Genomic DNA, 25,233 nt, shown 5'->3' with positions numbered 1-25,233 from the left:
ACAAAGCTCCAGATATTAAAGGTATATGATGTAAAATTTATAAGGAACATGATAATTTCAGGCATATTTTCATCTTGAAACATGTTAACAAATGAGTAGCCAAGCACCACAATCAACCCTCTAGCATCTGTGGGCAACTATTATTCAATTCAGATATAAATTTAACTGGAGGCCCTATCAACTTGCCTATGTAGCCAGACACTGCGGTATCTGGTTCACAGTAGGTGTTTAATATATCATTGACTTAAATTTTCCGCGTGTCCCAGGGTCCTGTTTTGCTTCCTTCACAGGCGTTACTGGTGGGGAACAGCTAAGCAGCACCAGCCAGATAGAAGACGTACGTGCGGCAGCACAGGGGGACAGATGGAACTGTAAGGGGAAGCCGGCTGCTGTCCTCCGTTGTCAGTTCTCTAAATTTATGGCTGGCAGGTGAGAGCGGACGCCTCCTGCCCTTGGCTGCGGTCCGTGCAATTCCTCTGCCTTGAATTCCTCAGGTGAGAGTTGGAGGATAGATAGGTTCTGTAGCTCTTGAACTTTAGGGTGTGTGTGTATTTGTGTGTGTGTGCATGCGTGCGTGCAGGAGATTGGGACAGAGGGATCCAAGGAATGCGCGGAAACGCACAGAAAACGTGACGGTGCAAGTGACACACGGAGAACTTGGTCCTGCCCGCGTGTTCTGAGACCCAGGCCCACTCAAACCCACCCGGGGTGGGGGGGACCGGCTCAGGCGCCCGCAGGCCACCTGCCGCAAGCCGGAAAGGAGCAGAAGAGAGTGGCAGCGTGGGCCGGCGGCTCGCAGGGCCCTAGGAGCGGTGCTCGGAAGCGGCGACACAGGGTCAGCGGAGCTGCCTCGGCCCCCGGCACGTGCGCGGCGGGGCGGGGCGGGGCCGCCGGCGGCACGTGCGCAGAGGGCGGGGCCGCCGGCGGCACGTGACCTGCGGCGCGGCTATTAAGCGGAGCGCAGTTGCTCCCAGCTCGAGCTGGTGCTTGTGCTGAGACCCAGTGCCCCGCCAAGCCGCCCAGAGCAGCCGCAAGGTCGCCTCCCGCCTCCTAGCGTCCCTCCGTCCACCTGTCGAGACCCGCGACCCCTCGCCGCGCCGCAGCCCCAGCCCCGATCGATCGCCATGAACCAGATAGAGCCCGGCGTGCAGTACAACTACGTCTACGATGACGATGAGTACATGATCCAGGAGGAGGAATGGGACCGCGACCTGCTGCTGGACCCCGCCTGGGAGAAGCAGCAGAGGAAGGTCAGCAGGCCAGAGGGCGCCCTGTGGAGGTGGTGACTTGACCTGTGTCCTTGCAGCCCCGCTCACCATCAGAAAGGAGAACATGTCCAGGGACAGACAGGGCACTGGACACGTACATGTGTGTGTGTGTGTGTGGGGGGGGGAGAGAAACAGAAACGTGTGTGTTTAAGTGACATAAGAGTGGCAAACCGAAAAACGTTGACAGAAGAATAGTGCTTTGTGTGTTTTTCACACCAGCTTGCATCAGTCTAGAATCTGAGAGTCCCAGGTCTGCTGCGGACTCTCTCACCGCTTTGAGTCTGTGACCTTGGCCGCAGGGTTATACTCTACTGGTTCTGTTGTGTCCATTTGCCTCAAGCCAGTCTCTCTCCCCAGTAACAGGGCCAGGGGAACAGCACCTTGGTCCCAACTTTCGCAGGGCTACCTCTGAAGAGTCAGGGACAGTCATTTAGTGTTTGGGCCTCATTGGAGAGGGATGCTATAGAACACTGGAGTTCAGCATCAAGTAATAATTATTCACACTCTATTTATAGTTCATTGAGGTAAGCACACAGGGATGAAGGAGTCAGCCAGCTTCCAAGAGCTCCCTGCCCATCCTGGTTGGTGCTCTCTGGGGCCCAATAGAACATTCCATTATTTCAACGTTTCTTCTTGATCCTCTTGGCGAGATCAAATAGTGGGTGGGCACCAAAGGGCCAAACCTTGCCTCCTCTTTGGCTGGGCACAGAGCCTGGCTGGGCAGGCATGAGGTCAGAGACCTGCTAACCCAGCCTTATGATAACAGCATCATGGCTAAAGTCAAGTGTCCTGTGCTTTCTCCTATTTTTCTGGGTACAGTGCAAGGTGGCTTTTCTTCTTAAGGGCCTGCTTTTTTAAGAGGATAATCTGTGTTGACCACAGGTGCCTGGCAATCTCTGTAGCAGCTACTGTGGTTGATGGTATGATATAAATACATGATGGTGGAAAACATGCAGCCTGCCCTTCTCTCCCCATAGACAGCTGGAAAGAGAGTAGTCCCATATTTGGATAATTATCAAATAGCCAAGCACTATTTTTATAACACGATTTCTCTTGTCTACCGTCTCTCTGAAAATAGCCTTTACCATTATTATTGTAAAGCTCCTATTTAGCTATCTTTCATTTTCTGTTTTAGTTTCATAAGCCTTTTACTATCCCGTGGAAACAAGAGACAGAAAGGTAAATAGAAGTTGAGTCTGAAAAGAACAACTAAGTTTCTAGCTTTCCACAGTTTTGAAGAGTGCATTCTGACGGCAGCACCGCGGCCTGAGGACTTTGGGCCCTTGTCTGGGTTCATCCATGCATCATAGGTCAGCAAGAGTTAAGAAGAGGTTTAATTTTAACAGTGAATGCATTGCTTTCATTTTAAGTTTCCCAATTTTTAATGAATTTTTTTCATGGATAAAAAAACAGCTCCTATATTGTTTCAAAGATGGATTTTTCTTACTGGAAATAGCAAAATAGCTAAGGAACAGGACAGGCTGTCATTTTTTTTTTTTTTATAGTAGCAGTTTGATCCCAGAGGTTTCTGTTGATTTGTTTTAGATGATTGTGAGATTGTGAGAGACAGGTAATATCCATATCCAAAGGTCACTTTGAAGTGTCTTTTGCTGTATTTAATTTTTATATATTTACAGTATTTTTGGATATAATGGCATTGTTATTTTGTTTAGGTTTGGGATTCCTGTGTGACTTTGTTGTTAGTGTAGCACTTGAAGTAAAGTATGTTATGAAAAAGCAAACATACTTGCTGATCTCAGTGCAAAATAATGCTGGAAAGTTTTAAAAAGCTCATGTTTAAGGTAGATAAAATGTTGTAGATGCTAGGGTAGGGGAACTTTGTTAGACCTGTACAGATCCACAGGAGACTTTCTTTCCATTTCAAGTCAGTGGAATAATATGGAACCAGGAGCTCAACCCAGCCAGAGCGGTGGCCTCTATTTATGTCCTATGAGACACACTGTTGGAACATGGCGAGCACAAGATGCCATTGTTTCTATTGTGGGCTACCTTCTCCACACTTGCCATTTAGTGATATGCTGGGTATGCGATCTGTCAACAAATGCTGGTGGCACTTGATGACGTCCGCGGGCTCTAATGGATACAGTGCCTAATTATACCCACAGTTCAGAGAGTCTGGCGGACTATGGTAATCCTTGTTCCCTGATATGGAATGCCTTGCTGCAGAAGGACTTGTAAAAGTGTTGTGCTGTTCACAAAAGGTCCTCCAGAAGATGCTGGACTTAGTACGAGTAGACAGAGGCAACCTGAGTGCCCACCTCACCTGTCAGGGGCTGCTGAGTGCATGCGGCAGGGCTGTTTACAGTGCTTGTAAAGATAGTTGTCTTTTCTTTCATACAGCTCACAGACAGGGGAAGGGTGCCTGCAGTGTCAAGGGTGCAGCACTTTAAGTAGTAAAAAAGACTGAAATGCTGGTCTTACTACTGGAAGTAGAATCTTCTGCCCTACAGGATGCAGATTAGGGATATCAATTTCAGGTAACTTAGGCTGTCTCCAGGGTGGACCGCTGGCTTGTGGAGCATTGAAGTCTAGAAACAAACTTCCCCTGGATGAGGGAGCATAGTCTGTCTTTGCCTCTGTGGAAGCCTGTGCAGGAGGTGCCTTGTCAGAGCAGCAGTGCTGATGTACATGTTCTTAACCAAGCAGGAAGTGAAAGGAGATACTTTTTCCATACCTAAAGGGTCCTTACATCTTAATCTGTATATGGCCCCATGATAAACTCTTCTGAGTTCTGATTGATCTTCATAGTGCCCCCAGAGGTTCAAGTTCTGCACCTTCCCTGTTGAAGTGGCCCATTCTCCTTGGGGCAGCTTCCTGACTAGCTGGCCTTCCCAGCTGCATTGGCTCAGGCAGTGTGTATATGCAGGAAGAGCTGCCCATGAGTCCAGGGTCACACAGAGCTGGGGACTGCTCCTCTGTGTTTTGTGGGAGCAGCTGCCCCTTAAAGGGGCATGGTTGAGGCTACTCTCAGCTAGTGACGCATGCTCTTGCCTGAGTTTTAACTGGAAGAAAAGATGCATGTTGTGTAGCTAAATCAAAACAAGCTGTTGATTCACAAGATCCAGATGATTCTCATGAAATCCCCATGACTCTCAGCTCTGACTAGTCCTCTGTGATCACAGCTGAGTCCCTCTACCTTTTGTTTATTGATTTGTGCAGCCAGAAGACAAAGGTAGAACCCTGTCTTTCTTATCTTATAGGGTTTTGTCTGGATCCAGTGGATGAACTGATTTATATTGAAGGGGCTTTATACACTACATAAATCCATCAATTTTCAAACATTATTACCTCGTGTGCAGCAATAGCTGTTATTTTCTCAAATGATCTAATAATAATAAGATCTACACTTGGGTTTGTGAGAGATTATGAAGTAAAAGATTGGTCCTTAGTGACTGCAATGTACTTTTTATTGGGGTAAAATGTATAAAACATTTCACCATTTTTTTAACCATTTTTAAGTGCACAATTCAGTGGCATTATGTACCTTCATATTATTGTATCACACTGTCCGTTTCCAGAACTATATCTGCCATCCCAAACTGAAACTCTTTCCATTAAAAAAAAAAAAATCACTTTCTAGCCCTCCCTTCCTCCATGTACCTTTGAAGATTGGATTTACATATCAAAAACTTAGAACATAAGAAATTGTTTAATATTAAGTGCTGGAGTGTCTAAAGAATAAAAATGATAGGAGGTCGAACAAGGAGAATCATTGTAGGTGAACAATAATGAGGAAGTGCTTACAGGGGTGTAGGTCTGATAGGGCCTCCTTGAGTGAGCACTGTTGGCTGAGTGGAGCAGGAGGAACTGCCTTCTTGGTTAGAGAAAACGTGTGAGAAACCTGTTTTGTTTGGAGAGAGGCAGGGATTGGTTGGTGGAATACAGCATGTTTATGTACCCCTTTAGCACTGATGAGGATGCCTCACTCATACACAGAGACGTAACAAGTGCAGAGGCAAGCGTGTAGAGGGAAGTAACTCAGCGGCCACATGGGCTGTCTTGGGTCCCCGAAGCCACCTCTTTCTGTATTCTTGGATTGTCTGTGGCTCCTGATGAGTTTGAGGAAGTGTGAAGAGCAGATAGGCTTTGTGAAGCCAAAGATGCAGAGTCAAATTTAGAGAGAAGACAGAGCTGGGTTTCAGTGGGCCTGGGATGCCAGGGTGGTGCAGACTCCTTCTGCAGGCTGTGCAGAGGTCTTTGGAGCTGGGAGGAGCCATACTTTCAGGAGCTTGCTGTTTCAGGATCAGTCTGCATGGGAAGGGCCTGAGGCTGGGGGAACCACTGTAGGTCTATGGGCACACTGTGAGGATTAGAAGGAGGGGACAGTAGGTGTGGTGACAAGGAAGGCGTCCATTTGAGAGTGATCCAAGGGATTGTGGAAGGATCAGATAAGCACATGTTGTTCCACAGTAAGCCGTTGATGGATCTGGTCAGGCTGACGTGGTCCTTCTGGTAGAGCTCCTGGCCTAGCACTCAAGATGGTGGTACTGACAAGCAGCAGTGTCTGCTGATCCGCCAAGAGATTTCGTCCAGAGGGGAAGCTCAATATTTACAGAACACATCATCACCTAGTGCAGGAAATGCGCTACCATACTGAGGAGGCAGAGTCCCAAGCATGTGAAGGCAGGGCTGCAGGTTGAGAGAAGTTTTCATGGGCAGTCAAAGTTCTTGATGAGAGAAGGGCAGAGGAAGAGGTAGAAGCAGAGCTGTGCAGAAGGCAAAGTGGGGGAGCAAGGGTGAGGGGCAGCCTGCAGGGTAAGACCCTGAAGAACCTGCAGGAAAGGGTCAGCAGACAGCGGCAAGCATAGCTGGTCTCAGGCTCCAGGACAGGGCAGAACCCTCCCTGAGGCAGTGAAGAACCACAGAGGTGCCTTAAGCAGGCAAACAGCAGGGCCCAGCTTGAGTCTTCTCAAAATCATTCTTGCCAGCATGGAGGAGAAAGGGCTGAAGACAGGCAGGATTACTGGGAGAGTGGCAGAACAGGAGACCTCCAGGCTTGGACAGAGAATGCAGAAGGTAGAAGCAGAATCTCGTTTGAGCCTCAGGAAACCTCCATACTCACCCGAGGACTGTCAGACATGGTGTCCTGGAGAATCACTGGTTGTGATGAGGAAGAATCACTGTCCTTGAGTCCTGTCCAGGGCACTGTGACGGGTCCTGGGGTAGGCCCTGCTGTTTCCATCAGATTCACCAAGTAAGAATCTTAAATTCAAAATAAGATCTCCCACGAGAGAGGGAGGGGTTGGGCCTAGGCTGGAAACCTTAATTGATGCAGCCTCAGAAAACTGTCAAAAGTCCCACACTAAGCCACCACAGCTGGGAGACACCTACAGGCAGTCAGTGGGCGGGAGACGCCCTGATGTGCAGAGGAGTTCCTGCGGGATCCAGCAGGATCGCTGGAGGACAGTCAGAACTCACTGCGTTTCCCTGGGAACAGCACTGATTATTCCAGAAAGAACAGAAAATGAAGATGAGGAGAAAGCTTGCTAGGTGCTCTGCTAGACACATTGCAAAGGAAGGACATCTAATGTGTAAGGATTGGGTCTTTCTGAGAAGTCTGAGGAGAGTTTTTGTGGACACACCCAGACGCACCCACCCCACAGTTTTCTAAGTGGGAAACCAGGAGGTGTTTTAACCTGTAGTCCTGTGGAGGAGTGACATATAAATGGGCACAGCAAGCACAGTTGTTCATGCAGGCCTTCATTATGGTTTTTCGAGGGGCCAGGCAAGAGAATTGACACCATACTGGCCCTTAGAGAGCTGACCCAAGTTCAAGTTTGGGGAAGGTGAGAAGCACAGAGAGAGGAGGAAGTAGGGGTGCTCCAAGGCGCCCCTCCTGCTGGCAGAGAGGAGGAAGTAAGGGTGCTCCAGGGCGCCCCTCCTGCTGGACCTCTGGAGAAGAATGGGAAGGTCCTCCCAGGCATCCAGTCAGAGACCTGGGAGTGCCCTTGACACCTGCCTCTCTCCCACAGGGGCCAGCCATAGCCTCCCCAGTCCTGGACCTGCCTTCCTCCTATGTGTGCTGCCAGGCCTTCTGCATTCTCTGTCCAGGCCTGGTGGTCTCCTGTTCTGCCACTCTCCCAGTAATCCTGCCTGTCTTCAGCCCTTTCTCCTCCATGCTGGCAAGAATGATTTTGAGAAGACTCAAGCTGGGCCCTGCTGTTTGCCTGCTTAAGGCACTTCTGTGGTTCTTCACTGCCTCAGGGAGGGTTCTGCCCTGTCCTGGAGCCTGAGACCAGCTATGCTTGCAGCTATCTGCTGATCCTTTTCTGCAGGTTCTTCAGGGTCTTACCCTGCAGGCTGCCCCTCACCCTTGCTCCCCCTACCAGCTTGCCTTCTGCACAGCTCTGGCTTCTCACCCCAGGGGATTCTCCCTCTGTATCCCTCCTCTGGAGGCTTGCCTCCTAGGACACAGCCCCTTGTCACTGTGCTCCTGGGCCTGCCAGGCTGGGAACCATAGTGCTCTGTGGTCCTGGTGCTTTTCACTCACATTAGTTGGCTAAAGGATTTATGAATCACCTTTCTGGAAAAAATTCAGTATGATTAGTTTTTAAAGTTAAATATTAAATAATTAGGTTTTATTTATAGACTTTATAACTCTTTGAGCTATAAATATATTAACTCCATCTTATACTTGTTGTATGATGCTTTAAAGAAATGTTTTCTTATTTTCTCAGTAAGTTTTCACAGTAATAAAATTCTCTGACTTGATTGTTTTAATACTGAGCCTTCAGAGACAAGCTGCTCATTTATTTTTTTTAAAAAAAGTTGGAATTTAAAGCTCTTGGAATTGAAAAATATCATACATGCAGATTTATTTAAATTATAATAAAATATGTCGTTATATTCAAAAAATTCTGGTAACCTAAATTTGATTAAAATGACTGTTTTTTCCAAATTGAAAATCTTTACCTACTTAAAATTCAGAATTCATTTTATGATTCAGATAAATATAAATTTAAAACTGGAGAGAGCTGAACTCAGGGCCTTACATACAATAGCCAGTTGCTTTACTAGTTAGTTATATCCCCAGCCTTCTTCGAGAGTATTCAGGTTGCTTCATGCTAGTCAAACAAGATGTGAGAATGGTAATTATTTAATTATTTATGCAATATCATTGCTCTTGATTTGAATTTTGAGATATTTTATATAAGATGGAACCATATGAAATTCTCCATGCTATTTCAACTTCCCAAATTGCAATTTCTTATAGTTTAACCCAATAAAACCACTTTACCACTATTGTGGGAGTATATTCAAAGTCCTCAACCAATACCACAAAACATCCAGACTGTAAAACTGAATTCTGATTAGTTTTTATCCTTATCTCTAATGCCTTTGGTATTCATTTGAGGGAAACAGGAGAGTGTGAGGATTGGTTAAAAATGAGGGATTTGAATGGAGGGCTTGATACCCAATGGAAGTACTCTGGAGGAAGGTCAAGCTAGAGACTTAGGTAAAGATGTTATCTGCGTATGTGTAGAGGTTGATGCTACAGGAGGGAAAAATGGAAGAGGATTTACCAGGAAGGTACCGGAGTGAGCTAAAAATAGAGGACTCTGGAGGAAGCAGTGACATTAACTGAATGTGGAAGCCTTGCTTTTCTGGATGAAAACATGCATGTATTAGACATCTTGGAACCAATTGAGCTGTCAGGAATGTCTTTGGTTTTCTTTCTGGAGAAGTCTTGCCTTGGTATTCTGTTAGAACTTTGCCAGTCAGCCTGGATCTGGCATTTGAGCTACATTAGTTGCTGGAACAGAAGCCCAGGGGCTTTGGCATTGTGTAATGGGGTGTATTTTAGCTCAATAGGCAACTTATATCTTCAAAGGAAGCAAAAAGCTGTAAGGAGTTATTTAGGGTGATGTGCTTGAATCTGTGACATTATATCCTTCTGTACTTGGAATGGCCATTGATAGGCTTTCTTTAGGAAGATGTCACTGTAAGTTTGTAGGGTTACTAGAGAAATCAAATGTTTCATCTTAACTATTCCCAGGGTAGAATTAAGTTCCAAGATAGATTTTCCTTCTTCTATTTTATCATATGTGAAATTAAGGAAATAATTACTGTTCTCATTTAGGTGTCTTGCTTCAAGGTTTTTAAAAAACAGTTATTTAAGGGTATTTGAGAATATCAGTCATGAAAAAGTGAAAGACATAAAGTATTATAATCAGCTTAGATATTTACCCTTAGTGTTTTTCTTTTTTAATTTGGAAGCAAACACATTTTTGAGGGGAGGCAGAGTCTGTGGGGAAAGATGTCACTTGGAAATACGCAAACTGTATTTTACATTTTAGAAACTGTAATATTTCTCTCTTGTTATTGCAATTTTATGAAATATGGGGTGACTGATTTTTCTATTGCATACTTTGGCTTTTTATGTTAGATTTGGGAGTAGAAGGATCTCTCGCCCCTCGATGTAACACCAGTACAAGAAAAATTCCACTCAGACAGTAAAAGTGATATTTTAATGTAGGATTTTCGCCAGTAGATTTTAAAAAGGTATGTGTGGGAGGGATTTTGGCATATCATCCCTAGTATCCCAAACCATTCACTGTGTAAAGCAGAGAAGCAACTGTTACTGAGAATTTCCAGGCACTATTTTAACCCAATACATTGTTTGATCTTCAAAATAATTGTGAAAGATAAGCCTTGTCATCTTCAATTTTTAGCTAGGAATGCTAAGTAACTTGCCTAGTGGCGGTTGATGTTGGGAAGTTGTAGCTGGAAAATGCAGAGGATTTTGTCTAAATTTTGAAAGGCTCCATATCACAATTGAAGTTTTATAAAATAATTAAGATGTTCATTATTTTATTGCGTATTTTTGGTTTGTGATAGAACTGGACTTCAGATCCAGGCTGCTTGCTCCAGGGGCCAGGCTTTGAACCACTAACCTTCTGTTTGCTACTTTCTTTTTGTATGTGTGGGGATTGGTACTGGGAATTGAACTCAGGGCTGTTTGTTACTTTCTACTCAGATTTATAACCAATAGCTCAGAGTAGAGGCCTGGAATCCATTATTCCTACTTTTTTGCTTATCAGACCTGTTCTGCTTTTGTGGAAGTTTGTGTGTATCCCTGAATTTTTAATTTCTCAACTTGTCAGCTGGAAACATCTGAGGGAATGAAAATCCTGGGCTTTGAGGCTTGGTGCATACTTTCATTCAAAGGTTTCCTCCAGCTGGATCTCTAAGGTTTGCTTTGTCCACCAGAAATGCCAGAGGGCGGCAGGGGCCACAGAGAAGCCACCCAGGCAGAGTCGGGGACAGCCATGTAGGGCGCATCAGTGGAGTTAGCTGCTGTATGTCCTACTCAGTTCTGAAAGAAGCCAGAGTCGAGAGGCCTGGTGTCTGTGTTGCCTACTCAGGTGAGGGCACAGACCAGCATTGCCCCCAAAGACCCCCTGCCAGGCTGCAGGAGTGCCACCAGATCAGAGCTTTGTGGGGATGTAGCCTAGCCAGTAGGGATGTGGCAGCAGCAGGAACTCAGTTTACATTCAAAAAAATCTTGCTTTGCTTTTATTTAACTTCTCATTATGGAAATGTTCAAGCACCCACAAAAGCTAAGAGAAAGTAAGAAATCCCTCTGAAGGAAACTGGTGAGGAGCTTGGTTTGGGGAGCTGGGGCTGCCCGATTGCGAAAGGAACAGACAGAGCCTTTGTGGCTAACAGATGCTTTCCGAAAGAGAGCAGCAGTGGGGACTCACTACCCTGAGTTTGGAAAGCCTGGCTCCTCCCTAGGGCTTGCACTTCCTTCTGCATGGATGCTCCTTTCCCCACCCGGGAACTGGCCCTGTCCTTCCCATTCTAGTGATTTTTCATGCCTTTGACTTACATTTTAATTCCTAAAAAGCTGAGATTCCCAAGACCTGCCTTTCAGGAATCACCAGTACTTAGAAAGAGACGTTTTTAAGGATAGTAACCCTATTGTCTGATTCTGGTGAATTTCAGACTCAGTAGGATAAGAGAGTAGAGCCGTGCTAATAAAACACTTGGGCAGAAGCCAGGCCTTTTAATGTCCTGTGGATGTGGAGGTTGACCCTGTGCACCCTGGGCATTGGTACTCTCAGGGCATGTGCTGCATGTTAAGAGGACTGAGAAGATGGACCCTCTGATCCCACCCCACCCTCTGTCAGGCTTGAGGATCAGTCCTCTTAGTACCTCTGACCACTCTTGTCCCTGTTTTGAGGAGAGCCTGAATTTGAGACTTTGTTCAGGTGGGAACAGTGTCTGAGGATGCTGAAAATGAGGCTGATGCATCATTTTCCTCCTCCATCCCTGGAGAGGAAACAGGACAGGTGTGGAAATGGTTCTGCATGAGTGGTTATTTTTCATATGGTTAAGACTGCTTCTGGAGATTGTGATTACACACAAAACAGGCCCTCACCCTCTTAGACATGTGTGTGTCACAGTGGCCCCAGAAAAGAGATGGGGACATATTTGCAGCAGTTCTGGGCCATCTTTTTCCTTACAAGATTCCTTCTGATCCTGAAAGATGAAAAACTGCATGAGAAGCAGCACAACAATCCCATGGCTTTGTGCAAGGAACGTCGTCTCTGAGGACCCTGTTCTTTATGAGATGAAATGAGGTTGAAGGATCCCATGTCCTGGTTTGCTCAGAATAATCCTGTTTGTGGCTGTTGTCCCAAAGGATTTTACATAGCAACTTTCTGACTCTCAGAAGTGACCCAGTGATGACTACTAACTGAGGTCACTTGTTCCAAGGAACAATACAAGGCAGCCTTTTGGAAGGTCAGTGCGGGCACCCAGGTAATGCATACAGAGAGTAGTGATACGCTTTCTCAAAATACTGTCTTGTATTGAAGTACTGAACTTCAAAAAATGTAGATATTAGTGAAGTGAGATTTCAAGTATACATACCAGGTATTTTTTTTAATAGAAATGAGACAATTTTATTTATTTATTTATTTTAGTTATACATTGGCAAAATATCTTTATTTTTGTTTACTTATTTTTATGCTAAGGATCAAATCCAGTGCCTCACATATGTGAGGCCAGAGCTCTGCCACTGAGCCACAACCCCAGCCCATACCAAGTATTTTTGAATGTCCTAATTCATGAGCTTATAATATAGACCAAGCCTTGCAGACTGCTGTGAGGGATGAGCCCAGAGGCTGGAGGGATATGGGACCACGCATCTTGCTAGAGGCCTCCTGGGGCCCAAGTCACCCTCTAAATGTGGGTTTCTGTTATAATTTTGATATTTTATATGTATATTTTTTATTTTTAAGGTTTTATAAATATACTCACATTTCATACCATTTGATATTAATTTGTGCCAGACATTAAGGACACTTACTTTGCACATCTGAAAAACTAAATGTTAAATATTTCAGTCTGAGCCCCTTACCCAAGTTAGGTCTCTAGCTATGTTCTAACAGTTTCAGGCTTTTGCCAAATTAGAAGAATTTATTTCTGTGTTCATGGACTTGAAAATCTGGGGGTGAAATGATAAGTATATTTGCTGTCTGATAAAATCATATTTAATGAGGTGTTTTCCTTTAAGCCACAGTTGCCCTTAGGGTCCTTTAAGGACTGGGTAGGGAGGCAGGGAAAACTGTGTCAGAGATGTCTCTCGTGTGAAAACTGTGTCAGTGGCTTTCTTGCCGTAACTGGATGTTAGAGACGCAGAAGGATTTCTCTTCTGAGGTACTGGTTCTCAGACAGTGTGTCACTTCTGCATTAGGATTTTAAAATGTGATGTTGATTTAGGGGTTTTAATATGAAACTTTAAAAATCTTTAGCAGTTCATTGAGTGATAAGCTTCAGAAAGCTAAGTTTGCTGGGTCATGTCCAGTTTAAGTAGTCCCTGTCCACAGTTAGGAGCTACTAGCAAAATTGCAGAAGACCACAGAGGGGACAAGGTTATGAATCTAGGCCAACAAGTTTTATGGACCTTCCTCAATTACTTTTTTTCCCTCCTTTGGTGCTCGGAGTTGAACCCAGAGCCTCATGCCTGACAGGCAGGTGTTCTGCTGTTGAATCACACCCACAGCCCTGAGATAATTTTTAAATGGCTGCATAAGGAATGAATATGTAGAAAAGAAATTGTTAAAGGAAAAGCAGAGTTGGCGATGTGCCCACCAGACTGCTTTATGCCATAGTATATAAGCACACGTTTGTGTTTTATACTGTAACTGCTAGAGTGGCCCAGGACACGAGGTATGTAGGATCTGTGTTTTCATGAACACCCTCCAGGCAGCATGAGCCCTCTTGCTGGGGAAGCCCAGCCTTGTTCCCTCTCGTGTGGAGTCGGCAGGAACTTTGGGAATGCCCAGCTTCCCTGGTTTACCATATGTTCACAGAGTTCTCCCCATGTGAGGATTGAGCGGGTGCACCTGACTGGTGCAGTGCAGGAAATAGGATGTATTACAAGAGCTGCTTCCTTCTGAGTGAACACGTCCTTCCCTCTTTGTAGGCAGCCATTTATTTAGGTCCCCGAAAATAGTAACGGTAGGGTGAAGTTGAATTAAACAATATTTATTTTGCTGTACAAACTGCTTCCCCGGTTGCTGGACGGCCTGAGGGGGAACTGTGTGCTTTTCCTTAAGCCTGATTCATGCTCAAGAGGAGAGTGAGGAAAGTACAATACTGAAGCCCAACTCTGAGCAGCAGTGGGGTGTGCCCTGTCACTGAGCCATGTCTTGCGCATAATTACCCAGGCTCCAAGGGAACAGGTTATTTTGGGAAGCACAGCCCAGGATCAATCATATGGAGGGCTCTTTGCTGGGAGCCTTAATATGGTTGCTTACCAGAAAGTCTCCAGAGGAATTCTCCATGTCCTTTGTGCCGCTTAGGGGAGGCAGGTGTGAGCTAGCAGAACACCCAGCTAGTGGGCAAAGCCAGGCTCTGCACATCTTTAAGCTTCAGTGACCAGACACCAGTAGCTTTCCTATGGTTCTTTGAGCTTATTACTTTTTTTCTTTTCCATTTTTACCTTCTAGAGCAAGAATGATTTAGACTTTGATTCTGAAGACATTTGATTTGGTTAGTTTAACATATGCTTCCAGTCCTAAAATAGTTTGGGAAGAATATACATATTTCTTGTCTTTACTCTTTTGGATTTGACAGTTAAAGGGGGTTTCACCAAGACATTTGGGAACTCTCCTTTAGAAGAAAGAGTGCCGTAGTGGCTTTTTTCCTTGTTTTGAGGATTTACAAACTCTCTTTGGCATTGAAACAGAGTTGTCTTGCATGGAAACTAGCATCAGATATCCACATCTCAAAAGTGTTTGACATCCTTGATAGATTGTAGAGAGGTAGAGATGAATAATTGCAGCTGAAAAATAAGAATCAAGAGAATGAGTAATAAGGTCTCCTGTAAGTGGTAATAAAATGTTTATAGGAATTTTTTTTGAACAGGAAGAAAATTAACAGATGGAAATATTTTAGTTTCTTGATAAATGTACAATCTTTGTGAAATAGAGAAAAATGCTAAAAAATCAACCCAAATGCATTATTATTTATGGTGATCTGTATCAGAGGGAACACAGGGACACATGCTCAGTTTTAAATGGAGAGTTTGACATCGAAAAGGAATGTGGTAAGGTTCGACCCAGGACAGTTGTTGGTTCCACAGGACAGGATGCAAGCTGTAATTTAAGATCAGCAAGTGCTAGGCTTCAGTTAGTTCTGTGGATCATTTTTGTGTATCACTATCTTCTTCATCAAAATTGGTAAAATTTAGACTGGTATATAGTGAATGTTTTAGCTTAATTCGAATTTTTACCTCCCCTTAGAAGAAAGACTCTGTAAGTATTAGAAGATGACTTTTTTTCTTTTATTATTTTTAGTTATATGACAGTAGACTGGACTTGACATATTAACATATATGGAATATAACTCCCATTCCTGTGGCTGTACACATGTGGGGTTCCTCTGCTTGGGTATTCCTTCATGGACATAGGAAAGTGATGTCTGATTCATTCTACTGTCTTTCCTATTCCCACTCCCTTAGAAGATGATTCTCAAAAGTGTGATTGCTGCTCTCATACAAATATAAGGGTGAATAGTGTTAAAGCTGGTTCTTAACTCATTAGTGAGAAAACTAGCGAGACCTTACAGTTAGTGGGAAGAGCATCCAGAGAATAGACCCATTTAGAGGTCAGGAATATTAAAGTGAATGTCCTGATGTGCAGACTTACTGTGGTAGAGAGAGGGTTGTCCCCTCCTGGAGGGGTTCACTGCATGTCTGTTAGAGGTGGTCTGCACTGCTATAAGTTTCCTGTGACTTAGAGAGCTGTACATCTTCCCCTCTGTATGGCCTCCTTGGCTGTTCCCCTTTCCAGATTCCAGAGCTGTAATTTGTTCTGTCCTTTCTGGAAGTTTTGGGGATGATTCCACATATCAGAGGTCATTCCTCAAACCAAAATTGTCTGGCCTAGACTAGGCTTTGTGGACCCCACACGCCCATGCCCACCCCCACCCTCTGTCTCTCTCTGTTCTGAGCAATATGGTCTACACCCAGATCATCTCAGGAGGCCAGCAGTGGAATGCTGAAGTTCATGGCTCAGAATTTGTGATTCAAATCTGGCCTGGTAAGAGTGTCATCCCAAGTGCTGGGAGAGTCATCTTTAACCTGCCCACTTAAAGCATCACCCATTAGCTCCACTCTATTTTTAGACGCTCTCAGCAGGGAGGTTGCCTGTTATTTTTGCAAGGTATTTCTCTTTTTGGCAAGCTTACAGACTTTCTTAACATTTAAGGATTCAGCAGTTCAAGTTTGACATGATAATAATAATTTTTTTAAACAACTAGAATTTGAATAGATAACCCATTTTTAGCTTATTGGTCTTTTTTTTTTCTTTTTGGTTAATTTTTTTTTTTTTTTTTTTTTGACTGCTGTCCTCTTTCATCTCTCCCAGAAAGTCCAGGAAGTAGTATCTTTATGCTACTGTGTTCCAGGCACTGTCCAGAACACAAAACAAAGACCCTGGCCTGCTTGTGTGGGTCATTTTGACGAACATTTCTTAGGATGTTCCTGTGGTAGTAGGGATGGGGCCTCTTGAAACTCTGGACTGTTGTGGGCTTTCCTATCCCTTTGGTTTGAGATTGTTATGTATTCTTAGGCATTGATAGAAGGAAATCCTGATTCCTGCTTGCAGATGCAGTTTGTTGGAGTTAAATCAGTAGGACAAAAAGACTGCCTCTTTTTTCACTTACCTTGTTTTTTGTTAATTAAATTTGTCTTTGTCATTAGCATTGGAATTCAAGTTAAAAGCAGCATTTGGGTTTTTTTTTTTTTAACCATCAAAGTTTTTGTTTATGACTGAGATCATCATAGTTTAAACTTTGAACTACAGAAAATTGAAACAGGTCCTAGCTGTGTGTGTGTGTGTGTGTGTGTGTGAATTTAGATGCCCCTGCAGGGAGCTGGTTCTCTGGGTGATGTAGGGGAGAACAAGGCACCCGTAGAGACTACTGTGTTCATTTTCATGATGTGGGTGCATGCAGGCATCTGACAGTCTGGGTAGCCAGATGTGGGCCTTCCTTTTGCAGCGGAGTGCTGTAGGACTTGCCTTTGTACAGGGCTCCTCCTAAGGCTCTTTGTATCTGGTGTGTTATGAACAAGTCCTGATTGCCACTTAGTAATAAAATTTTTTTTTAAAGGATGGGCAAGATGTTTTTACACACACACCCTTCTCCCCCAGCAAAATCTCATGTTCTGAGCACCTTTTACCCAGAGGAGGTTATGTTATACCAATGGTGTGTGTGTTCTCAACAGTGGTATGTACACTGGTGATAAGTTTAGAGATGATAAAGACCTGGCAGCATTCTAGCTTCTTGGATCTGGACCATCTTGTATCTCCTTTGTGTCTCTACAGCATCATCGTCTGGATTGTGCTGAGCAACGTGATCGGAGGTGGGCTGTGTCCCATGCTCAAGTAGGCTTACATCGTGCCTAGAGGTTGTCTGCATTTTTCTAAGTGATCTTGTCCTACCAAAATAAAGTTCTGGAGTGACTTGATTCTCTTTCTGTTTAAAGCCCATAGCATCTTAAGATTCTTTGAGTTTCCATTACTGCTCACTGTTCTTTTGAGTTTCGAAGTCTTATAATTCATCATACAGGTGAGCGAGCTGGTAGAGTAGGTCAACAGGAGATGTACTGACATGCCCACTCCATACTAAGCTGGTCTCAAGGCCTGGCTGCAGATTTAAGGGCCACTGTATAAATTGAGCTGTCTAGGTCCATGTTATCTAACAAGATCTTTAGAGATTAAGCAGAGATTTGTGAGCAGAGAATAAAAGGGCTGCCCACTGTGTAGCTAGATGCCTGGTTATGTAAGTTATGAGAATGTTAGAGTCCTATTGGACTCCAAGACACCCTGGGAATTAATTGTAGTGCGTGCAGGATCCTCCTACAATTTGGATACTCCTTGCTTTGATTAAGTTTTTAAGATTTTGTGTGAATAGTTGAAAGGTATATTCACACATACCTGGGCACCTGAAGCCTTGAAGGTTTGGAATTCCATCTTCATTATGGTGAATGTTTTGTCATCACTGTAAGTTGCTTCTGGGTCCAGAGACTTCCTGGATGTTTGAGTAGAGACCAGCAGAAACACTGTGCTGAATGTGTTCTAAGATGGCAAGGTGTTTAAACTTGAGGCTCTACTATTGGTTTCTGATGTCACTCTGGATGGGCATGTTGATTGGGATTAGCAGTGCAGCATCTATGGGGATCACCCCTGCCATTCCTTGTGTGATATGTGCACAGGTAGGGCCTTTCTGGTGGGCAGAGGGGTGTGGAGTTTTATGGTTATCCAGGCAGCTCTGCTGGTAGCCATGTGGAAATCAGGAGCTTCTCCCCACTCAGGGGGTTAGGCCACCTGTGTCTGGGAGGGCAGTCTTCTCCTTTCTTAATGATAAGGTTGAAAACACATTTACTTAGGAGAAGCATCTCTGACCTTCCTCTCTGACCTTCACTGAAGATTCTGAATACATGGGCGGCTTTCCAGAACCCCCTTACTTTGCATTTTTATAATGAACCAGGAAAGTGATTAGAAGTGATCCTGGCAAATTGAGAATTTGTGAAGTAGAAAAGAAGACCCTATTACAGTGGTTGTTAAAAATAGAAAAGTAAATGGAGCATTTTTGAGGAAATCGGTTCAATAGAATTGTGGTTTCTAATAGTAGTTTGTGAGAGGTCAGAACCTTTGTGCCCTGGGTTGTATTGGCCAGCCGACTTCTGTATTTCTTCTCCTCTTTGGTAACCTGTTGAACGATTTCACAATACTAATCCTGGCAACGACTGTCTCCCCCCCCCCCCTTTTTTTTTAATAGCCACCAGAGCATCAGCATCCAGAGGACAAATCATTTCATGGTGTCAGAGTCAGAAATAGACTTTGAGTTCTGAGCCACAAGTGCAGGCTGCGCCAGGCTCCGTCTGTTCTCCCTTCTCCCTCTCGGGAACCCCGTAGTCCCACGCCACAGGGTGCAGGCTAGGAGGAATGTCAGTCAGGGCAGGCTCAGAACCGCTGAGTGGGCTGCTTGATTCCCTGTGGAAAGTAAATGATATGCACCTCAAAATCACAGATCACTTTACAGCCCCCAGCCGTTTTGACCTGATGGGCAGTGCAGTTCTGTGACTGTCAGGTTCTTCAGGCTGTCTTTTCCTGGCCTTTGTGCTGCTGACCCAGGTTCATCCTATTCAGAAAAGATGTAATGTTTTCAGCTTAGGAAATATGATCAGAATATTATGTGTAATTATTATTAAAGAAAAACCTGGCTAAAGAAGAAGAAAGGACACTTGCAGATATGTTGCCAAAATTTTTTGCTTGGAGAACATGGAATGGTGACGATTACTCAGAATCATTCCAGGGTTAGAGCCTTCCTGCAGTCAGAAGTAGGTGAACCAGAACTTTTGGAGGACCATGGTCAACCTTAGAGCTGATCTTTTGTCTCTGTACCCAGGTAAACTCTTTCAGGTGAAATTGTGCATATGTGTGATCAGAAAGGAATAATACAAATCATCACAAGTGTAACACATTTTTCTTAAATATCTTTTGCACCTTTTCCCTGTGGAATAGGTGGGATGCCAATGGTTTAATTAACATTAAAAAGAGACCCAGTGTGAATGCACAGGACTGAACTACAAGCTGATCCCAGGCGGCTTAGTAAGGACTCAGTGTTCTTTTTACTTTAAGCACATGTGCTGATTGTCCTGTTAAATAGTTTCACTTTGAGAAAGCAGTGGTTTCCTAGTGCCCATGGATTAAGGACTTTGCTTATAAGTCCTTCATGGAAGATGGAATGGCCTCTCCTGCCATTGACTGGGGCTGGCAGTTCTTGCTAGTGAATATTTTGGGAACCACCTTCAGCTGATGTCCTTCTCAATCACTACATATGTGGGGGTGTGGGGTTTGAGGAACATTTTCTGGGCTTCTAGAGCACAGTAAGGAATACAACAGAGGCAGAGGCTGCTGATGGTCTGGGCTTCCTTCTGTCTTCTCAAATGAGAGCAAACTATTAAAATCACCATAACATAGCCTTGACTTTGGCTCCACTTTTCTCCCTGTGCCTGGAGGGCTGCTGTCTTCATTTAGGAAAGGCCAATGACTCAGGGTTGTGATTCCTTATGTTTAGGAAGGATATCCTACTGTCTGCTCCAGTTGTCTGACGGGCATACACAGTGAGACAGTGTCTGCCACTGCACTTCTTTGCTCTCTGTGACTTGAAGACTCTTTCCTCAGCTTTGTCTTAGCTTCTTTGGAGGGACTAGAAACACCTGTCTTTCCTTGCTGGGGATAGATGGCTTCCCTTCTTGGTCCTCTTTGTATGTTTCTGAAACATTCTTTTTAAAAAAAAAAAAAAAAAAAGAGAGTGAGAGAGAGAGAATTTTTAATATTTATTTTTTAGTTCTCAGCGGACACAACATCTTTGTTGGTATGTGGTGCTGAGGATCGAACCCTGGCCGCACGCATGCCAGGCGAGCGCGCTACCGCTTGAGCCACATCCCCAGCCCCTCTGAAACATTCTTATGCTTGCACTTTTGAGTTGCTAATGGCATTTGCATTTCTCTGTAGGTGCAGAGGAAGGGGGACTAGAGAAGCCAAGGAAGGTCTGAGTTGGAAAGCAAGGGAGGATGTTGGAAGGTCTCCCATGCACCTGGGCAGCTTCTGGGTTGGACTCTGGGCTGGGGAGACATTGGCCTCTTTCCTCGTCCATAGAGCACCAATTCCCTTAAGAAAATGTGGCAGTCTGGTTTGAATCAAGGAGACTGCCCCCCAATTCTGTGGACCTATGTTGGTTCTCATTTGCATTTTCATGGAATTAAAGATGCTATTTAAACAGCAAGTAAGTCTCCAAAGCAGCTTTCAGGTGATGTGTGGGGTCTTGTTGCCACTGGTGTTTCTGTCTCCTCCAAGTCCAAAGGCTTTTCACTGAACCCTCGGGTGAGGTAATGTATAGCAATAGCCCTTCTAGGCCATGGTAATTAAAACTGTAAATAGGATGAAAATTAAACCTTCTAGTAAACTTAGGATTCTTTTTTCAGAGTGCACAGGCCTCTTTGCAAGCAGTTATCTCAGAGCAGCTAGAGTCCTTATTCTGTGTATAAGTTGGTTAGTCACCACTTTTGTGGGCACTCAGGAGAAGTCCTTAAGGTGGGGAACTTCATTATGCTTAATTAAGTCAAGTGACCTTTTAGACTGAATTTATCCTCTGGATTTGTACAACTGAATAATTACCCATGATGAATTTCCTTCATTGTCTCTACCTATAAAAGGTAGTGGCAGACAGACTTCTACAGAATTCTATAGTGCGGGTCAAGAAGCCAGTGTTGATTTTGTGAGCAGTGCTGGGGTTATGGCCAGAAGTGCCTCTGATGTGATTATTACAAAGAGACTTAAATAAAGTATGGTGATTTTCACCAGCAATCTGAGCTGCTTTTAAAGTAGAATCTAAGTAAAAGCAACTGTGCATGTTCATTCATTGTATTTTATTTCTGCTAATAACTTCCTTTTTATTACAACCTGCTATCCTCTTGCCTTTCTCATAAGACCAAGTATATAATCAGTCTCAATATTGTCAATTCATAAAACACCCAGTATGGAAAATGGAGCCTGTTTTTTCACTGTAAGAACTCGGTGATCTGGAAATAATGCAGGTGTCCATCCATAGGGAGCCTGTTACATGAAATGTGTTACAGTAATGTGGGATACGAGGCAGCTGCAGATAGGAGCCATCTGTACTGATAATGGAACAGTCTCCACACCATACTTTTAAGTGGATAAAAACAAGATGCAACACTATATTTGAAGGGACTCAAAATGTGTATGTGCACAGATAGCATAGGAAGTGTATGTGCACAGATAGCATACAGAAGCAATGGATGCCCTTTGCTCCCTCTGGGGCACTAGATTGCTGGGGAACAAGGGTGAGAGGAAGGATTTTCACTTAATACCCTTCTGTTCCACTTGAGATTTGAACCAATAAAATGTTTTATCTATGCGGAGAGTAAATGCATAAAATTAGTATTTAAACAAATAAGTGGTGGAGGCTTACAGTAATCTTATCTTCAGAAAATAGCCTTTGCTCTCTAGAACAGTGCTGTCCAGTAGAATTTTCTGTGATGGTGGGAATGTTCTATAGCTAAACTATTTCACAAGCAACCCTGAAGGCTTGAAAGATGGCTTGTGCAACATGGAGCTATATTTTTAATTTCATTTCATTTTAATTAATTAAAATTTGCATATCCACTTGTGAGTGCCTGCCACATTGATTGGGGATGAATCTGGAGCATCTCCCCTGCTTAGACCCAATTAAAGCTCCGATGTGTCTCAGGATACTCACTCCATTAGGCTCTCAGGGCAAAGTTTATTACTATAAACCCAATAAAATGCCTACATTTTCTTTTTTGCCCTTGAATTGAACATTACCATGTATTTCTTGAAATGAATGACTATTAGATGTGAAAATCTCTTTATTACCCAGGAAAGTCATTTTTGTGAATACTTTTGACTTTTTCCTTATCTTACTTGGAAGCAGCCTATTTTTTAAGAGGTTGATTTTCTCCTCTTGAGCAGAGAACCCTATTTATTTCCCCTCCTTCCTTCCCCCAAGCTTAGTGTGCCAGGCACTTTGTTCCTGTGCCTAGCAGCTGTCAGGAGACAAGGGGACAGTTTACATTCTTAACCAGCAGCTGCTAGAAGCATTCCTAATCTGGTTTTGGCAGGAAATAGTACACAAGTTGAAGCCAAGTTAAAAGAAACTGAAAAATAAACAGAATGACTTTGGATGCCCCCAATATATAGTCCATTTTCTGCTGTAGGTTACCCTGGTAATTGTTAACAATGACTGGACTGGAAGCCCTTCTCGGGCAGGGCTCTTCTAGTCATGTTTGAAATCTAGGATCTAGCTCAGGGCCTGGGATATGCTCCTAGAAGGAGTACTGTTACTTTTTAAATGATAAGCTGTACTACAAATTCATTTAATTAAGAGCTTTAAACTGTTGTTTATCCAAGATAGACTGTTTGTTCATAATTAGTGACTATGGTTGTCTCCTCCCCCTCTCCTTTCTGCCACACAATGTTGCCTACCCTCTGCTCTAAAGAAAGACATTTGAACATTACTTCAATATTATTTATGCATCTATTCTGCAAGCAAGCTTATTTTTGCTGTATACAAGGAATAAAGCACATCCCAATTTAGTCCCTTTCTTACAAAGAAAGAGATTTTTCAAGGTGAAGGTGTAGGTGTAAACAGGGGCCTTTTTGATGTGAGGCAGAAAATCCTCAAGTCAGAATAGCAAATGAGTTGTTGTTCATTAGGAAGAAATTTTACTAAAATCTTACTCTTGGGTTTCTAGTTCTTTTCATCAAACCCTTTGTTTTGTGAAAGGCCGGGGCCCTGCAGACTCTTGGGCCCTCTGAGGTGTGGAGGATGTGGAATGTCAGCTAGGGTCCTGTGCTCAGCTGTGTCTGATTTTCGTTGCAGACCTTCACAGCCTGGTGCAACTCCCACCTGCGGAAAGCCGGCACTCAGATTGAAAACATCGAGGAGGACTTCAGGAATGGCCTCAAGCTCATGCTGCTTTTGGAAGTCATCTCAGGTTGGTGTACACACCCCACCAGTCCTATACTTTAATGTGTAATCACTAGGTAAACATCTCTTTTAAAAGATGATCACAGCAGAAGTTTCATTTGAACTTGGCTGAGCAAGAACATGGTATTCTGGCAAAGGAACCTTTCCAAAGAGCAATCTGTCTGAAGTAATTTTTTGTTGTTGTTGTTCAAAAAAAAGGAGAGAATTCTGTTTAAAATGGACTGATTAAAATAATGTTTATGCAATCCTCCTTGAAACAAAGTAAGAGAAGAAAATTGACATTTATGTGACTGCCCTCTCCCTTCTAGTCCAGCTAGCATGCATTCCAGAAGTCATGTCCTAGCCAGAACACCCATATGTATGTTAGCATGGCTCTGAATGTGTGAGTTGAGATCCCGTGCATCTGATTGCCTAGTTTCACTTGGCTGGTCTAGACTTGGACTAGATGGAGCACCCTTGGAGGGGTGTGACTGGGAAGGAGGATGGCAAGTCTGCCCTGGTCTATATATCTTCATAACCAGGTGTCTAAGGCGAGTCCTGGCAGCCACCTCTGAGATTTGAACTAGGCCACCCAACTTCCTCTAACAGATAGCCAGCAACTGCGAATGCTCTAGGGACATGAATTGGCTTCTCTCTTTACACATGTGAAGGTTGGCTTATAGGCCAAACAAGACTCTTCCAGCAGATCCTTAATACTATGACTCCCTGCTGGTCTTCTTAGCTCTGGGCCGGAGTTTCCTCTACCCTGTAATTTAGAGAAACTGGGAAAGTGTCACACACACTCAAGTTTTTGCTTAAGGAACGCCTGGACTCTGCATTTTGGCATCTTGGGTTTTTTTGGTTTGTTTTTTGAGATGGGGCCTCACTATGTTGCCTAGGCTGGTCTTAAGGCCCTGGGCTCAAATGATCCTCAGGGCTCTGAGTTTGGGCATCTTCATTCTGTACCAAGGGTAACTCTGGCCCTACTGTGCTCCCTTTATTCTACAGGGGAAAGGCTGCCCAAACCTGACCGGGGCAAAATGCGGTTCCACAAGATTGCAAACGTCAATAAGGCTTTGGATTACATAGCCAGCAAAGGGGTGAAACTGGTGTCCATCGGGGCTGAAGGTGAGAGGGCCTGGGCCCTTCCTGCCACTGACCTCAGTGTGAATTCTCTCTTCCCTCCCACAGTGTTAGAGTCAAATATAGTATCACATCTTCTTCAAACCCATTACAGGAGTGAGAAAGAATCTACACATCCCTATTACTCATAATGAGAACTAATTACTAGGAAGGATGTGTCCTCCTGGCTCTCAGTGGGAGATTGGGAATCCACAGAGTCCAGCAGGAGCTGGGACTGGCGGCACCTCATTACACATAGCCTAGAAGAAGGATTTGGTAGAGATGAGGCTGTATTCTTGGTATTTGATGATTTTAAACCTTAGTTTGTATAGTTGTAAAGCTTTGGAAACTCCTAAATGTTTTTCATGATAACGTATACAAGATTTGTATTTATTATTAACACAATTCATTTAAACTGGAGACACTTGGTAATGAATACCACTTTTATGATCAGAAACACTGTGATATTTATAAAACATATGCTGGTCTTTCCATATGAATGTTTCCCTTTAGCTCTGAAGGAGTGAGCTGTGTCCTGAGTGGGTTCTTTTGTTGACTTTCTTCTCACCTGCAGAGATTGTTGACGGCAATGTGAAGATGACCCTGGGTATGATCTGGACCATCATCCTTCGCTTTGCCATTCAGGACATTTCAGTTGAAGGTAAACTGTGGCTAGAAAAAAATGTGGCTAAAAGTCTAGACCTCTATGGTGGGAATCTAGGTTGCAGATTAAAATTTAAATAGATACAGTGACATTCTCAATAGTCACATGGGTGAATAAAGG

At 43.9% G+C, this 25,233-nt stretch overlaps 1 protein-coding gene across 1 annotated transcript in view; it reads left to right on the top strand.

Annotated features, from left to right (window-relative positions):
* Positions 1–953: 953 nt before the first annotated feature.
* ACTN2 (actinin alpha 2) overlaps positions 954–25,233 on the top strand; it is a 57,942-nt gene continuing 33,662 nt past the window's right edge. The window contains exons 1-4 of the mRNA XM_081298826.1: positions 954–1,250; positions 23,241–23,355; positions 24,336–24,455; positions 25,024–25,110. Coding sequence (XP_081154952.1) covers positions 1,125–1,250; positions 23,241–23,355; positions 24,336–24,455; positions 25,024–25,110 — 448 coding nt within the window. The 5' untranslated portion in view covers positions 954–1,124. The remainder of the gene's footprint in view (positions 1,251–23,240; positions 23,356–24,335; positions 24,456–25,023; positions 25,111–25,233) is intronic.

Source organism: Spermophilus citellus, assembly GCF_964194105.1.
Source record: "Spermophilus citellus genome assembly, chromosome: 6".
Classification (NCBI taxonomy): Eukaryota; Metazoa; Chordata; class Mammalia; order Rodentia; family Sciuridae; genus Spermophilus; species Spermophilus citellus.
The sequence above is the reverse complement of the archived record's forward strand: the minus strand, read 5'-3'. Positions and strand labels throughout refer to the sequence as shown.